The sequence below is a fragment of the Hetaerina americana genome, unplaced genomic scaffold (assembly GCF_022747635.1).
Source record: "Hetaerina americana unplaced genomic scaffold, ioHetAmer1.1.p SCAF_89, whole genome shotgun sequence".
NCBI classification, from domain to species: domain Eukaryota; kingdom Metazoa; phylum Arthropoda; class Insecta; order Odonata; family Calopterygidae; genus Hetaerina; species Hetaerina americana.
The window spans coordinates 1,249,458-1,268,380 of record NW_027287527.1 but is presented as its reverse complement, the minus strand read 5'-3'; the positions used below and the strand labels follow the sequence as shown (position 1 = coordinate 1,268,380).

Below are 18,923 nucleotides of genomic sequence, written 5' to 3'. Positions count from 1 at the left end.
CGGTCCCATCTTCTTGAATGCATGCCATGTGGCGCGGTTTATATGTAGGGCGTGTCTGTATTGTGGCCTGCTTATAGAACAGAATCAGTTCCATTCATAGGACGTCAAGTCACTCAATGAAGAAGGGTGTTACGTCGATCCCGAGACAGGTTCAAAAACTAAACTGATCGAAAGAGTATGGGAGTCGTTAAAATTAGAATTCGTTGAGAAAATGCATCGAACCTTAGATGATTTTATCACGACATATTTCGGAAGAGAGATTGAGGAGGTTAAAAAATTAAGATGTCCTCGATACATTTCTGCGAAATACATAATCAGCTCATAGAAGCTAATTGTTATTCAATGAAACAATCTTTTAAATATTGAAATTACAAAGCCTTTTCTATTCCTGTTAAATATTTTGCGTGAATAAGTAGTATTTGTTCAGGTAGAATATTATTCTTCTTTCAGTAAATTATTATTTACCATTGTAGACCATCAATAACCTCGCAGGCCGCAAATGACGTGAGCATGCACTTAACTGGCGAGCTACTCTCTCTTTCCTCACTCTTTCTTCCCCGGATTTCTGTTCGCGCATGTCTCCTCTCCGTGTTAGTGCTACCCCTTCTATTATCCGATATGTATTAGAACCACCTGCGCAGTAGAATACTGAGTGTCGGCAAAATCATCGCGAATGTTCTATAAATAGGATCACGTGAACACTTAGAGCGTGTTATGATTCCGGAAGAAATTGCCATTCCGCTGGGGAGTACACGGAAGGACGGCACCCGCTATTGTGAATGTGATTTGTCTTTAAATTTGACATTTTTCTTAATATCTCACCCACTTTGGAGAATATCTCTGCCGTATGCATGAAGTGTTCGCGGGGTTTTTCTCTAAAGATGGCACCCGTTGCTGCTCGCTCAAGGCTTCCATTAGGCATCAGTTACGTGAAATGGCATCTGTGACTATTCCGTAAACGTCACCGATATCATTTCTGGATGGTATCTGGGTGTCGGTCTAAAGAGGACGTGAAATCATGACATCGTTGAAATATGGTCAACAAACGCATGACCCTGTGTTCGTCATTTGTCAAAATCGTCATCTCTCATACTTATAACACGAAAATGAAAGAGAGTTCAGGGAGTTGATGCCGCTGATTTTTATCTGCTTGCTACAGGATGCAAAACGATGAGTTGCAGCCATTCGAAAGAGAAGGCTACGTAGTATCAATCAAAGTGTTTCACAGTGTGCGACAAAGATTTTGTCCGCTGTTTTAGAGTTCCCTGTGAACATTACACTATATCTATTTAACTCTTCCTGATATATCTTTAGAGTTCCACATTCGTTTAGGAAAATAAAAATTTCTCAATCAGCCAACCAATTTTGATTTAAATATGCCCATAGTTGGTTGCTGGCAGTTTTTAAGTCGAAGGAAAATGCATTTTTATAGGCGCAAATAGTAAAAGAATTAATTTTCTGTTTAAGCATGTCCACATTCGGAATTGGCAACGATTATTTATGATTTATTTACGGCACAAATTACATTGGGTGATTGAACCTCCAGGATTAAAAAGGCGAGACTGACATAACCAGTGAAAGATTCAAGTGCTCATCCTTCCTTCGCATAATACACAATCGACAAAATCGGTACAGACTGCCTAACATTTGTAATTAAAAAATTAAAATGTAATGATCCAGTAAAGCACACCCATTAATGCATGAATGTATGTAAGCATACGCGTTTGTGCATATAAGAAAATATACATTCAGATTTACCTATGGGTCTCGTAAGTTCATATTTTAGCTTGCATGACTGGTGCCATAACATCCTCCGCTACACTCCCTCGCGGCAACTTTCGGAGTATTTTGTTCCTGTAGCTGTGATTAATGGAATTAATATGATTGGTCCTCGAAGTTTTCATCCCAATGGAGAGAAATGACTAAGAAACTACATGTACGTATTTTTTAAAAATGTATGGTCACTATCTGACTTCAGTGTAATCGATGAAAATACTTTCTTTCACATACTAACAACAGCTAATGATGGCTTCGTCGTCTTTTGATTGCCTACTAACATTATAGTTAGTGCATTACAAGCAAAAAAAAAAGAGGTTTTCAAATTAATTTTTCTAATGCAAAGCATTTTCATTGGCGAAGGTTTGCTGAAGATTCTGATAGATGGGAGAAGGTCAGGCAATCGAGGTATGGGGAGAAAAATAGGCTCCCTGGATTGAATAAAGTAAAGAATATTGTAAGTACAGTAAAGAAGGAGATAATGTTAAGAATTAAAGAAGGATTTACTGTATGATAGAAAGTCATGTTGTGTCGTGTTGTGTAGAGGCTTAGAAGTGTAGCGGTGGTAAGACCATATTAATTCAAAACCTACCCTAAGCCCTAACCTACCATATTAATAATATTTATATGTTCGAAATCACACCAAAAATATCAGGAGGAAGAAATATGTGAGATTTGAGTTACCAGCACGATCATCCCGCTGGAATTGTGAGGCTGTGTCACGGGCACATTTAAGAAGGACGAAGGAGCACTATCGTCCGTATGAGGGGAGTGGAGGACAATGAAATAATTGTTTGGTATTCCAAGTGGAAGTTTATCCTGGGGAGAAGACAAGAATATTTCTCAAGGTCAGAGCGGCGTGATTTTGCCCAGCAGTTTTGGTGTGCCATTTGTTGAAAAGTAATCAGCCGACATAGTTAAGCGTAAATTTGGGGCTTTTGAAAAGTGAATGCGGAGAAGAATGACAAAAATTAGACAGCATGAAAGAAAAAAACACGGAGTAGTAGGCATGGTAAGGGAAGAGAGAAGATGGTATAATTCCAAAAGTGGCGGGAGAAAATGAGTAGAGAAAAAAGGATCCTCAAAGCGGTAACAGAGGGGAGAATTTTGAGAAAGCTAGTTAGAGGAAGGAAAAGAATAGGCAATTCGAATGGCATTAAGGGAGGAAGAACATGTGATATCTTTGGTTGGTAAATCTATACATTTAGCAAACCTGTCATGGTGCACACACGCAATAAAAGCATACGGGTCGACTTAATATTACGGGTTCTTAATGATACTAGATTTCCTAGACTGATTGCAGGAAAATGCAGTTAAAGAGAAGTATTACTTGGCTTTAGGCCAGTCATATTTGGAATGCGCAACAAATATTTGGGATTCATGGGAGAAAAAGTTAATTCTGCAAAAAAGGTTTAGAGAAAATCTGTTAGATTTGCTTAAAATTGCTATGAGAAGAGAGTAAGCGTGAGGGGTGTGTTTGAGGTATTAGAATGGAAGCCCAAAGAGTTACTAAGAGATCAAGGAATACTAAAACAATTAGAGAGGTACAAAATAACAGATTTTACTGATGACATTAAGGAAATTTTATGATACCACATAAATTGGCGGACTGGACCACTAGGGTAAATTGAGAGAGATAGATACCAGCACTGAAATGTTTGTTCTTACCCCACAGGCTAAATAATCCCAAAAAATCAGATGTAGGTCCTACTTTTTAAATTAAATCGCAATATTAAAAAAAATTCTAGGACACAGTCACTATTGTATGATCTAGATAGGCATGTGTCTATGGTGTGTAATATATTTTACTTATAAGTGAATATGCATTTGAAAAAGCCCGGTGTCCTAACACCATACACCGTCACACACCAACACAGAGTAACGTGTTGATAGAACAGGAAATAGAGCTAAATAACGAGTGATTGTAGAATAGGCTTTAAGGATATTTTAATCTTGTATTAGTCAAAGCTTAAAAGTGCAGTGATAGGTGCTTAGGTCCATGGAAAATCCGCCCTAAATCTTTATTCTTCGTCGTTGGGTAAGTCTTAGTTTTGTTCACTACCGCAGCGAGCGCGGCAAACGCTTGACATCACGCTTACTTGGCGAACTCCGTCTGTTAGTTTGTTCCGTTGGTTCCAATTTTTGACGTGGAGAGTCATCCCAATGCATTAATCAGCTGTTAAACGGGATTGTTGCAGTGGTTCCAGTGGTTTCATTAGTTCGTGAAGGTTTTGGAAGTAAATCATGAATCTCTTTAACTTCAGACCACCAGTTGAAGATGAATCTTTTTAGTAAGTACTGTGAAATAATTGATTGCCATAGTTGATTCAATTATTTTTGTGAGCTATTGTATATTGCGTAACAAATGTTTTATTCGTTCGTAATTAATCCAAATCGCTGCTTTTGAAAGTACTCGATTTGCTTATCTTATTAGATGTACATTTATTCGACATTATCTTTTAAAAATTATTCAATGCTGTATTCTAAAGTGGGCTAATCGTCATTCGGCAGCTTGTTATGGCTTCTGACATTTGACCAATTTTTCGGATTGATTGGGTTATAGAGGTAAGATCTGGCGAATTGCGCAGTTTTCTTGCATCATTTACCAATATAATTCGAATGAAATGGTATTGAGGTCTAGAAATGGTGACGAAGCCCAGTAACCGTTAATAAAATCAACATTTGAGCTCGAGCATTAATAGGTTGTTGGAGGTAAATCGCGGTCTATTGCTTGAAAAAATTGTGATGGAACTTACAGCATCATTAAATCGATTTAATTTATAACTTGATGAGAGAAAAATTGATGATTTTGTTATCAATTAATTTAATACAGCATCATTAAATCGATTTAATTTATAACTTGATGAGAGAAAAATTGATGATTTTGTTATCAATTAATTTAATAACTCTCTTCAAGAAGTATTAATGTACCTGGGTACATTACGTGTATACTTGGGTAAATCTTTATTCATCAATAGTAGTTTAGAGATTAATAGAGTAGTCAAACATGTCTCATCAGATTCTTTTGTGAAAAGACGCCGTAAATGATTCTAATTGTATAAGCTCGTAACCTGTAATTTGACGGCATTATTTAAAAGTAACTTAGAGGAAAACGACGGACTGACAAATACTCTCTTCGCATTCCATATCCACGCTTATGTATGTGCATTTATGTATATATTTATTTATTCATTTATATACATGAAATTGTTATTTAATTGTTCAGTGAGCTATTTGAAGACCCATTTATAAACTTCACAATAACTCGGGCTGAAGCAACGTGCTTGTGGTCTGAAGGTCTTGGAAAATTATTCAAACACCAAAATGTATATGGTGAAATAAGTTATAAACTAGAGGTTAACAGTCCATCTATTTACAGATTTGAGATGATTTTTTAAAAATATTCCCTCCTAATTTTTTTACTACTTGTTTTTACAGTATGCAGATGGCGGCAGCTAATCAAATGTCGCAGATGATGCAAATGCACAGTATTATGATGAATCCACTGGCTAATATGGGCGTGAATCCATTGGGTCTAATGGGAATGGCCCCTCAGGCCATGTTGGGACCTGCAGTTGGAGTACCAGCCATCCATCCTGGTTCGGTTCCTGCTAATCCATGGTTTTCACCTGGTGGAGGTAGCACCTTTCAGTGCATGGTTAGTATCTCAAGAGTCTTCAAAGCTTATGGAAATGTAAATTTTCACAGTATTCTTACATTTATTCCAATGTCTTGAATCTTGCTAATGGTTGTCTCACTGCTGTAACCAATGTTCCCTACATGCCCCTAGTGGGATACCTTGCCCCAGGTTCAATGAAACTTAGTAATGTGTGGCAATAGTTACTTCTGTAGAGTCATTCACTGGTTTGCATATATGGTCACAGTCATGGCCATTCCAAAGCTGGTAGTGGTTAGCTGTCAATCCATTTAAATACAGAACCTCTTTCTTGGTGACCATCAGTTGCATGAAATTCACAATAACCTCAAATCTATTTTAGTATGGCTTATTCATGTTTTTCTGTTATTGGAGCTTACAATCAATCATCTCACAGGGTCCACAGTCATTCTCTCCTTATTAATGGGCCTCTTGTGAATCATGTAGGCTGTCAGCATCATTACCATGTGCAGGAAGAAGGTGTGTATGTACATCTCCTGTCATTACACATGCCATCATGCTGCCCTCTCTTGCAAATGTATTGGTAAAACCATTGAATGCTAAAGTTAACATAGTGTATCCTTGTTTTTACACCATCCTATATTTCAATCCAGTCACTCATGGCCCTCCATTCCATTTGATCCTTACCATTCTATTTTCATAGGCTCATTCATTGAACTCCCCTAAATTATCTTCTGTAATCTTTTGGTCAACAAGTCACAGAGCACTCCACATGCTCAAAGGACTAATTGTTCTGTAATTCTCAAATGCTACCTTAACTCCCCTCCCCTTTATAGTAAGAAGCAATTGCTGCGTCATTGCAATCACCTTGTGTCACTATAGTTTGTAAGTGTGAGTTAGACATTTCACATGGGTATGAATAAAGGAAAACTTGAACCTGCAATATCATATTATCATATTTTACTAAAATCTCCACCTCTGCCTGCAGGTTTACTGCTCTTCAAAATTGTTGGTTTGGTTACAATCCATTGTTGCACGTATTAACTCCCTACATTGTGTGTCACCAACAAATGCATTTAGTTCATATTTATACTCCTCTCAATGATCATACTAGAGTCATTCAAATACTTAAAACCTCAAACAGTCACACACTTCACATTCTTCCCTGCATTAATATGACTACTAATGCTCATTATTGCATTTGTTCCTTTCCCCTCTCCTTTTCCTCTTTAGATTCCTTTACAATAATTCTGTATTTTGGTGATTCTGCAGTTTATACTATTTCTTGTATATGGTATCATTTTTGCATTTACTTTTTTCCATTTTTGCTTGTTTTATAATATCATCAGATCTTAACTTTATTTCCCAGTATATTTCACTTTTCATTCCAGTGAATATTAGATGTTTTCAATTATATTTTCACTCAATTCAAGTATGGTTTATTGTGGAACACTTTTAAACCATGTATTGTTGCCTTATTGTTTTATAGCTTTTAAAAATTTACAATCATTTGCAGTGGCATTTTCATTTTCTTGATGCCTAGTTTTTCTCTGAATATTTGATTATGGTCATTTGTTCAAAATTCAGCTCCTATCATTGCCATTACACGCTTAGTTATTGCTCACAAGCTTTCATTGTGTACATTGAATTCTATAATTATCATATTCTATCCTAGGCTATTCATGCAAATGGATTGAAATACAAGGTTGTATGCATTCAAAACTCCATTTTCTGTGCCTATGTTCAACAGGTATTCAACATTAAAATTCACTCATGATTCAAAAAGGTTCTCTCTCTTTCTCAGGGGTATTTCTCCCTAACTCACGCATTTGTATTATTCAATACAGTTATTCTTCCTCAAAGTTCATACTCATTCTTATCTTGTCTTCAAGTTTTCCCCAGAAGTTGAACATTCATGCCATCCTGTGTTACCCATTGAGCTCCAGTCTCAGCTCTTTGAATACCAACTCTCTCATGGACCCTAAAATAAGTAAGAGGCTTATCACCTTAAATGTAGGTTAGCCATCTTATTCAGAATGATACCGACACCTCGACCACTTTGCAAACTATCATAAACTTCTGACCCTTTTCCCATTGCCATCAATTTGAATATCACTCCCTATATAATTCAATCCTAATGCATGCTGCCCATCTATTCCAATCACAGGCCTATTTTGTTCCTTTCCGTGAACACCCCTGATATTCCTAGTTGTGGCTGTAGTTGTTGCAGAGCCATGTTGTGATGGGTAGGGAGATGACCTTGACAGCTTCTCATGGCTAAGGTTGTATGAGACTCTTGTCTATTTACTAGCATGTGAAGTAGAAGACTTAGGATAAACAAAGTCACCAGACTTCATAGGTAGGTAGGTAAAGAATATGCATGATGGATGGTGTGAAGGGAGGATCAGGAAGTATGCAGACTTGGACTAATTATAGTGTAAGATGTCAGGTTGTGCTTTTTTAGAGAGGTAAGGATACTACCTTGATCAAAAAGTTCCCGGAATAATCACCATGTGGCGCTCCCATCGTTCCGATTTGAGTTCTGTTTTTTTGTTAAATTGGTACATCTGTTGTTGATATTCCCTTTAAATCTTAGTGTCATAACTTGACATTTGCAAAAGTTACGTAGCCAAGAGTACATCTATCTCTGTGTGTGTTGGCGATTTTTTACAATTTCAGAAATGGATTTAAATTTGCAACAACGAACTTGTATTAAATTTTGCGTAAAAAACGGATTTAGTGGCGCACGGACGTTGGAAATGTTGGAAAAGTGTTTCGGCAACGATTCTCTAAAAAAAACGGTCGTTTACCAGTGGCACGAGTGGTTCAGAAGTGGTCGTGAGTCAATCGAAGATGATGAACGCAGTGGCAGACCATCGACATCGAAAGTCGGTGAAAAAATTGATCAAGTAAAAGAAATGTTGGTCAATAACCGCAAATTAACCATCAGAGAAATAGCGGAGGACTTGAACATTGCCTATGGATCCGCCCAAGACATTGTGGTTAATGATTTGGGTTTCCGTCGTGTAGCAGCAAAGTTGGTGCCGAAAGACCTCAATTTCATGCAAAAAAGAGACCGTGTTGACGTCGCAAAATACATGATTTGCGGGGCTGAATCCGATCCCACATTCATCAAAAGGATCATTACTGGAGACGAGACGTGGGTTTATGAGTGCGACACGCAATCCAGACATCAGGCAAGTGAATGGCGTTCACCAAATGAGCCGAGACCAAAAAAACTACGTCGTTTTCAGTCAAAAAAGAAGGCAATGCTGACGGTTTTCATGGATTACAACGGTGTAGTGCATCATGAATTTTTGCCAGAAGGCCAGACAGTAAACAAAGAGTATTATTTGGGCGAAGCAATTCGCCGAAAGAGACCAGAAATGTGGGCAGAAAACTCGTGGATTTTGCACCATGATAACGCACCGTCGCACAGTGCTATCATTATTCGTAATTTTTTGACGAAAAATGCAACAAATACCATCCAACAGCCACCGAATTCACCTGATTTGGCTCCCTGTGACTTCTTTCTGTTCAATCGAGTTAAAAAACCATTACGGGGAACGCGTTTTAGCAGCCGAGAGGAAGTAATGGAAAAATCGCAGGAAGCACTGATGGACATACCGAAAACCGAATATAAAAAATGTTTCGAGTATTGGATCAAGCGCTGGCATAAGTGTGTTGCAGTCGATGGGGATTACTTTGAAGGGGACAATATAGATTTAGATGAATAAACTTGTATTTATAATTTTCTGAATAAATTCCGGGAAATTTTTGATCAAGGTAGTATGTATAATTGTACCATTGTTAGTCTGTGTCCAGCCAAAACCTACCTTAATCAGTGAAATACCAATAGTAATAATAATTGTTATTATTTTATCGGTTCATTATTCTGAATGAATATAATCTTCCTCTCTTCATGAATGATGTGATTCTTGCAAAAGTTTTATGCACTGCTTTTTGCTTAAGCTATTTACAGTTATTATTACTGTGTTTATTTTTTCTTTCAGAGTGTGCTCGGTGGAGGTGCAAATGTTCATTCCTACTGCTCCAGTACCCAGATGTCCATGTCTACTGGTCCTGATGGCCGCCCAGTGGTGTGTACTTCTCCTTATATAAATCAGCATAATGCTCTTTTTGATAAATTCTGGCTTAATATTTGTTATAGTTTATCTTGATCCTTTTAGGGCCACATTTCTATTTTATGACTGTTAAGTTTCTATTCAATGACTGTAATTTCCTTTCTATTTGGCAAGGTATCAATGTTATGATTGCCTACTGACTTTCTGCCGAATCCTTCGGGGAGTATGAGACCCATTTTTTAAAACCCTACTCATCAATTACCATGGATTTCTGCCCTAAAATTCCTGTTTAACTTCTACAAAATTTTCATTTGAAATTATTTTGTCTACGACTGTCTGTAGGCTAGTCATCAAAATGGAATTTTTTTCAGTAGATTTTTTGCTGTATTTGAAAGAGATAAATGGTTAGTTCAATAGTTTCAGCCTCAACTTTGTGGAAGTTCATTTTAATAAATGAAAAAGAAACACTTTGTTCCAATCCACCACTTTATTACAGGTACGACTAGTTTTGACGCTACGGCGTCATCCTCAGTACCTGAGGATGACACCGTAGCGTCGAAACTAGTCGTACCTGTAATAAAGTGGTGGATTGGAACAAAGTGTTTCTTTTTCATTTATTGAGATAAATGGTAGTTAAACCATAATCTTGAGCAACAATGAATTTGTGGGTACTGGGACCTGTGATTTGCTGTCACTTTTTCTCAAGGCAAAAAAAGGTGGGCCAGGAAATTGCTGGCCATTTACCCCTGCGAGTTGAACAGGTCTTTAACTTTTAGTATCACCAAGGGTTCCATGCGTCTATCTGGTATAAGTGTACAGGAAATTAATTGAGATGAGAAGTGCAGACAGAGCAATAAGCAGTTTTGGTGTGGTGGAATGTATGGGTAAGTTGTGATGGACAAAAGGCATCTAAGGAAGAATCTAAGGGCCAGAAGGGACAATGAAAGGAAGAGGCAAAGCCTTTCTGATGGCAAGGCCATATTCATCAGGCAAAGAATGATTTTGGAATACCTTGATGAAAAATGATTAGTGGAGAGGCTACTGATTCAGAAATTTAAATATATTGCAATATACATATTTACCTCACCTTGTATGTGATAATTTTTCCTTTGGGCAAGCCCATGCTGTCCTCAAGCTGCAGATAGTGCATGGCAGGTAGGGACATCCACAAGCAGAATTTGTTTGGAAATTAGACAATTATTATTGTATATTCTTTCCAGTATTATTGATAATTATGGAATTTTCCTCTTAATGTAATGGCTATGTTATTCCCTTTAATATAGAACTATTATTATTCATCAGTGTTGCATGTTAAAAAAAGCATTTAGATTTGTGTAAAACTGTAATGTTTTCCATTAAGTGTCAAGAAAAAGTTTGTGAATGAAATTTCTGAATGTTTAATTTGCGTGAATTGTAAGGTGTAAGTGGATTTTTCAATATATTTGATTTAATCAAGCCATATCTTTCTTGCAGGTATACCAAGCCACATCTTCCACCAGGTCTGGACCAGGGGGTGTTCATGAAGTACAGAAATCAGTGTGTGATAATGTTACAGGAACTAAAAAAATGCAGATTGGCAGACACATTGGAAACAGAGGTCATGTGGTGGAGAGAGAACAAAATTACATCTCTGGGGAGAGAGAAGAGAGGGAAGATTTCATAAACATTGATGAAGGTAAGAAAGAGTGCTAAAAACTAAAGTAAATTCATCTGTATAAAGAGTAGTGCTATTATTATTATTTAAAATACACCATAGGAAACTACTAACGTGGAGGTATTCTGATTTCTCAAATTTTGGCCTGTGGAAGGACTCTTTATTTAGGGAAAGAATTGTGTGTTAACAAAACATCCGTGCTGAACCAGAAATTATTTAAAGTGACTTATAATTTGGGTCATTTTTTGCCTTTTTGTCGAATGGTTGGAGATAGCGGTGTAACTTTGGGATGTTGCTGGAAATGTAATTTAATGTTGTCACTATGAAAGGAGAGTTTCATTGTATCTGTGAAATTGTAAAAATCTGGATAAAAGCATATTTAAATGAAGTGCTTTTGAATTTCAGGTTTTATTTTTACAAATTTTAACTCTATCAATAAAGGAGCAACATTTTATGAAAGATGTGCAGTTACATGCAGGAGATAAAAGGCATTGAATGATAAAATCTGCCTCCTCTGATTTCGTTTGCCTTTTAGTTTAGCATAGTCGGCTACTCTGTAGTTGGCAACACTTGTCCATGAGAGATCATGGCTGACAGGTACACTTGTATGGCTGTAGTTTTACTGATGTACTGCGGACTTGAGGAATTTGAGGTGGGAAAATGTGATAGGTGAAATTGTGGAAATAGGGTCATTGGGTCATTAAAGATAAGGTTGAAGTGGATGATTAATTAATAACAATTTTACGAAAATTAATTGAGAAGAGACTAACGGGTGGAACTGAAAGACTGAAGTAGGAAATGTGAAATTTTCAAGGCAGGCAATAGATACACCAGAAGTCCAAAAAAAGTCGCGAAAAACAGTTAATGCTGAGCTAATGGTATTTTTATTTTATCTAAATGCACTGTATCTGTCCAAATTGAAGTACTGCTCAGATTTAAGATGAGCCCCTCCAAACATTTGCTGGATTTATTGGATGAATTCATTTTTTATAGATTTATATTGCAATCTACGAGGGTTATCGCAGAAGTACCCAACCTGACTTTTGGATGTTAGTTGTGTGTGAAAAGAATGACTATGGTAGACTGTTCCTACCTAATAATGCTTAAGTTTGAAGGTTGACGACACTGCTTTGTTAAGTATTTATTTGGCAGTCATCTGTGGTGAACGCTTTCAGTGAATTTGCAAACATGGATAAGTTTGGTTATCATGTGGTGATGCAATACTTTCTTTTAGAAGGCCCCAGTGCAACTGATGTCAAAACAGAGCTAAATTCTACTTTGGGTTAGTTTGCTCCTTCGGTGGCAGAGTTTAAACGAGGCCGTACGAGCTGCCAATACAAGCGTCTCAGTAGTTGACCAAATGAGGTGACTACGCCAGAAATGTTGATAAAATCCACGAAATGGTGATGGATGCCCGTTGAACAGAAGTGCAGACAGACATGGTAGACATCTCTGAAAGCCCTGAAAATCGTATATTGGCTGAAAATTTTAATGTGAGAAAGCTATGTGCATAATGGGTACCATGATTACTCAAAATGATACAAAAACAGCATTGTGATGATTTTTCAATCGAGTGTTTGGCATAGTTTCAGAGCAATGAAGCAGAATTTTTCATTGATTCATAACCATGGGTCGACTGCTACACACCTGAGAGGAAGGAATATTCAGAAGAATGGATTGAAAGGGGAGAATCGGCTCCAAAGAAGGCAAAGTTTTTCATCTTCAAGGTCATGGCATCAGTTTTTTGGGATGCCCGTGGATAATTTTCATTGCTTTTCTTCATATAGGAAAAACAATCTGTGATAAGTATTATGCAAACTTATGGCAGCATTTAATGAAATCAAGAAAGAATGGTCACTTTTGGCAAAAAAGAGTTTTGTTTCATCAGGATTATGCACCAGTTCACACATCCGTTATCGCAATGGCCATGTTAAAGTTCAAATTGCTTCCTCATGCACCCTATTCACCAGTTTTATTGTATTCTGATTATTTTCTGTTTCGGAGCGTGAAAAAATGGGTCAGTGGTTAAAGATTTACCAACAGTAAAGAGGTGGAGTCTGCAGTTGATGGCTATTTGGAGGAGCTTGATGATTCTCACCATAAATAGCGCATTGAGGCTATTGAGCATTGCTTGAAAAAGTTATCAACCTAAAAGAAGACAATGTAGAAGAATAAAGATATTTTTTCCCAAATTTTTAATGTTTTCTTTGCTAGGATGGGTACTTCTGGGACTACCCTCGTATACTATGAATGCATCCTCTAGGTCTCATATAGTTTAGTCAATTTGATTGTTAACAATCAAACTGTACTTCAAAAAGGTTTGTCATCACTTTTTAATCACCCCTCATAATTATGAACATTTCATTTTGTTTTTTTCTGTTCTGCAGCTGAGTTGAGGTTCACAACGTGGCTTAGGTTGTTGGAGCAGATATGCCCAAGTTTATTTTATCGGTGATATCACAACTCAAACCGTTAAGCATCGAACGTACCAGAGAATTTGAATGCATACACCATTTGAATAGATCCTGTAAACTGGATGAAGTAATGTCAGTGATAGGATTCAAAATTAATAGGAAGTGCTTATAATAACAGTGATAAATTACAAAAACTTGCTTTCCATTATATGATACATTGCATAGCTCTGGGATATGAAAAGATTTTCAATTTTTTTCATGATAAAGGTATCATTTTAAATGGTGTATTTGGACAGATATGGAAGGTCTTTTAATTCCTTATGAGAAGCTATGTCAATTCTTTCAATGCCATAATTTTTTATGTAAATTTATTTCACCTGTTTGTATAAATGAATTATCTGGTTGACATTGTTTATTTTTTTTGCATATTTTACATATTTTTATTAAATATTAACACTTGATTATAGCCCAATGACCAATTAAAGTCAAATCATGAAATAAGTACTTATTTAATTTTTTTTCAACGTCAGTTTTCTGTATTTCTCACTGATTCACTGTCAATGCAATGTGTCATTTAATGGGAAAAGAAAATATGCAGTCAATAAAACATAAGTGGGGTTCAGAAAAATAGCATTTTCAGCCAATTAAAGTAATCATTTAAATAGTGCAGGCGAGTTGAAAATCTGTCATTCTTCCTTTAAGCTCAGTGGTGTAGCCTTATGTTTTTGGGTATTTGTGACAATCTGTATTATTCTCATTACAAAGCTCCATTTGGTAGTGTTAATTCTTTTTTTGAAATGTGGAAGTTGTAATATTCATTTTGATGTATGTTACCAAATGAGGCTGTGGAATAGCTAAAGTATTTTCCTATTTAGGGCTCACTCTCTGGATATTGTTTCTGAATAGTAGGATTTCATTAATAGCATTTGCATGCCTTGGCATAATTAATATGCTAACACTTCAAATAGACAAAGTAGTCTTTAATAATCCTATTTGAAGGAGAATTTTTCAACTATTAATTTACCCATGAATTTCTATACTGCTGGGGAAAATGCTGAACAAAAAAATAATATGTAAATTTTGCTGTATCTATTGGACTACACTGAGGACATGGGGTAGTAAATATGACAATACACAAACTAGAAAAACAAATTTTTATCCGTGATAACTTCGGGAAAAATGGAATCAGAAATCATGTACATAATTGCTGACCACCTTGTCAGCAGATTAAATTTATTTTGCATGCCTTAGTTCACAGAGAATAAAGCTGATCAGGCAGTTAGGCTTACATATCTTTAGGTTAAAATTTGGATTATATATTTTCTCTCCTCAAAATTATGGTACCATAGGATTGATCAAAATTTTAATTTTTGTAACATAAAATGAGTTCTGACCTAAGTATCTAAAAAGTGCTACAAAAGGAATGCAATAAGTATTTATGTAGAAAGTGGAGCTCTACCGATATGCCTACAGCAAATGCAGTATTCTGTAATTATTTGTATTTCTTTACCAGTTTTACTAATTAGTAATGATGGTGCTATCTAAGCAACGTCCTCAATATTAATGTCATGCTTTTAGGAATTAAACTCTACAAGCTCTGTGAAACTTTTGAATGTTTCCATTTGGATTTGAAGACTTATCCCTGAGGTTTTGCAGATTAAACATGAAAAATTAAAATTGCTGTCAGAAAAGTTTAAAAAATTACTGAAATACTTTACTAAAAAATTACCTCTGTATTTTATAATAGCCAAAGCATGGACAATCAATTCTCCCATTCTAGAAATGTGAGGGTTTAATTGATAATTTTTGTAATGTATACTATTTTAATACCTCTTCTATGCCTGTGTGCAAAGTATCATAAACAATAAATTACAGTAAAACTTGTAAATGAAGCAAAAAAACCCAAAAAAATAAGAATTCAATTCAAAGCTCTTCAATGGACAATCTACTTGACATATGTGTGTATATTTATTTTAGTTACGGTGAATTTCACTTAGCCCTTGTATTTAGAGCAAAATATATACCCATTGTTTTTGCCCATAATATACAGTGGTAGTAAGCCTGTACTGTATATTCTATGTAAAGTATTAAATATGGTAGATTTTCAGAATAATTTCAAAATGCAACAAATTATTGCAATCTCTTGAACCAAAAAGTCACTCCGTAGTTTTCCCAGCAAAATAAGAAAACCTTTTGAATTATAAATTTCAATAGCTTTTGTGCTAAATTGAGTAGCTTCAGGCGTGAAGTGGTGGAAGTCGAACATAAGTTTTCAAGTGGAAAAGTGCTACAATCAGTTATTCATTAGCTTTTGTGCTATCATACAAGAAGTAGTAGCCTCTCTCTCCTTTTGGGAAACGCTGGTTGGGTGGAAAACGACTTGCCCCTGACTCCAAATCGCCAATTCAAATTCAATTCCATCTCTCACAACCCGAGAAATGTGAGGGTATCAAATAACACTTCAACTGCCTCCACTGACTATGTGGTTTACTCACATCTGCACTCTTGTGGTTTGCCGTCTCCCCCTGCCTACACCCATCTGACATTAAACTGTTAGGGTTACGTATACTACATGCTATGTTAATCATGCCGCTTAAGAGGTGGAATCAAGTGCTTGTGGAAAAGGCACTGGAAGGAAAGCTATAGTTGTGGTTGAAAGGGAAGGCCTTAAAAACCTTGAAGAACCTTTTGCCTCTCATCCCTTGAGACAAACAGGTTGTTGCTTCTATCTTGAAACTGATGGCAAAGGAGGTTATCTTTGGAAATAATTAATAATTGCTGGTATTCCTGCTTCATGTTTGCTATTTATTTTGCCAAAAACCTTTTGAATGACGTTTGATAAAGGATCATGCCAACATCAGGCACTATATTTACTGCAAAAAGGAAAAACATTCTCCCCTTGAATACTATCATGTAAGTAAAAGGGATTTTTCTGCTACGGTTGATTGAACAAATTGAACCTTGTAAAAACAATAGTTTTTTATGAGTACTTCATGGAAGTTTTTGAAGCCTCAATTTTGGGACAAACATGGAAAAGACAGGGAATCTTGCATTAATAATCAAGTGACTACCCCGATTTTTTCTTGTTCAAATGTGATGCCTTGCTGTTAATATTTTCATCACTTGAGTTTCTATGAATAAATGAAAGTTCATCCAGTGAGGATTGATTTTTGCCATAAAATTATTTGTCTTTCATGTTGTAATAATAAGTCCTGAATGATGCCTTGCTGTGTTTATAATTTCTGCTGTGGAAATTAAAGATTGCGCTCAAGCTCAGTATCTTAGTAATAATAGATGAAAATGTGTGGTTGGAAAACATTGAAGAATTATTGGCAAAATTCCCAAGCCTCTGTAAAATTGTCTGTAATATTGTGCTGGAGTGAAGTGAAACCAGTCTTACAAGTGACCACCTATAGATGTCATGATTTCTGGCTTCTCAAATCTTACCCAAAACCTTTTTAATCATGATCAAGTGTCACAGATTTAATGCCCTTTACTTTTAATGCCATTGCACACTCAATAGATCAAATGCATTTTTTTGAACCTGTGAGAATTATTATTTCCTTATCACTCAGGGAAATTGTTGTACTCATTTTTCTTACTGTAGTTACTTTTTCAAGCAAGGTTACTACTTAAGTCAATCTCAAATTTCCCTGGGAAATCCATATTTATGATGTTTTTGTCTATTTGAATCATTTCAATTATTTTTCCTGTGTGCTATTTTATTCATAGGTGTGTTGATTTGGATAAATAATATCTTTCCACTTCTTTGAATAAAGTATTTGCACCTGTGAAGTCCACATGCCCTCTATGCATGGTGGGGTATCTAAAGTCAGCTTTGCTGCCATTTTCTGTGAACTAATTTCATGCAGCAAAGATGAAGTTATAAGAGCTCATCGAAAATTGGTCCTTCAATATAAAATTTTATTCAAGGATGTCAGTCCAATTGATTACTTGAAATAAATTTTATTCTTTCATATAAAATGAGGACGAGTATACTATTATTAGGTGAGATTCAATATTAGTCATTTTGGAAGAGATTTGGGTGAGAATGTGCCAATGGCCAAGTCAGATTTGGAAAATATATTAATGCGCCAAGTTGAAACCATGCTTTTGATTTCATCACATGTAATCTATTGCATTATTTTCTATTTATATGAATTTTGTTTTTTTTTCCTTTAGATGAAGCTGAGAAATTCACTGAAGAGTTTGAGTATCGAACCCAGATGCATAGACCAAATGTATATGCCACTCCACGTGCCATAACTTCAGGTCAGCCCAGTGCATCTGGAACAGGAGCCATGCTTGCTCTGCCACCATCACAGTCATATATACCTGAAGAAAGTTCTACTCCAACCAATGGATGGAATAATAGTTCATATGGAACCACTTGGTATCCTAACCAATAAATGTGTCAGAATCAACCTTCATATACCAAGATTCCACTGGTTCAACATCAACTTCCACTTGAGATGCCATTGGCTCTAATTCCAAAATAAATTGTTAAATTAGGGCTGAAATCAATACACTTTTTTGGATTTAATATATTTTACCTGCTTTAACTCTGATACTCTTTATCTTCTAGTTAGATTTTAAATTATTGGTATGCAATAAAACATTTTTGGTTGTATAAATGATGTATTATTCAAATAATTTAATGTCAATATACAAAAGACTCTCACTTTGCAAAATGGTTTGGACAAAACAATATTTGCCAATGAGTTTTGTATGAAATGTTCGTCAATAATTGTGAAAGTCATAGTTTGCTTATTTTCTTCAGTTTATTTAATTTACAACCAAGTACATATATATAAATTGTTGCCATTTGCTAAGGGCAGAATTACTATGATTATCAAAATATAAAAGCATATAAGGGAGTGAGAAATTTAGATTCAAGAATCCAACTCTCACAGGGCACCAGTACATGTTGGTTGTCTATATTTATTCAGTGTTGTGCAAGGCTACATATAGGAAGTGATTCTAAGTGTATTATTCTGATTGTCAATACTATATAATTTTGTTTTCTTGACCTTGTATTATCATGCTTGTACGAAAATAGTGTTGATTGGTTTTAAAGCAGTTTTAATAAATAATGCAGTTTATTTCACCTGTGTGCAAATGTTGATCCTTGTATTATTTAATCAGCTAGAGTGAGATTTAAGGTTTTTCTTATCCATGGATACATTTTAGAATAGTTAAATTATGCATCGATAAGTATGTACATCATTATCAGCCTTCATGTTAGAGAAGCAGAAAATCCTAGAAATGACTAAGAACTTGGGACATTGAGAAAGGCAAGTTCAGATATTTGTTGATAATGGAAGTTTTTAGAATTAAAATGGTCTAGGTTTTAGTGGTACAAGGATAAGAATAGTGTT

General features: G+C 35.8%; 1 protein-coding gene across 1 annotated transcript; it reads left to right on the top strand.

The window, feature by feature from the left end:
* Positions 1-3,882: 3,882 nt before the first annotated feature.
* Positions 3,883-18,668, top strand: LOC139698576 (myeloid leukemia factor-like). Its single transcript, XM_071597415.1, has 5 exons — positions 3,883-4,067; positions 5,215-5,434; positions 9,406-9,492; positions 10,951-11,152; positions 17,728-18,668. Exons 1-5 carry the CDS (start codon positions 4,021-4,023, stop codon positions 17,952-17,954), a joined length of 783 nt encoding a protein of 260 aa, XP_071453516.1. The 5' UTR covers positions 3,883-4,020; the 3' UTR covers positions 17,955-18,668.
* Positions 18,669-18,923: the final 255 nt, after the last annotated feature.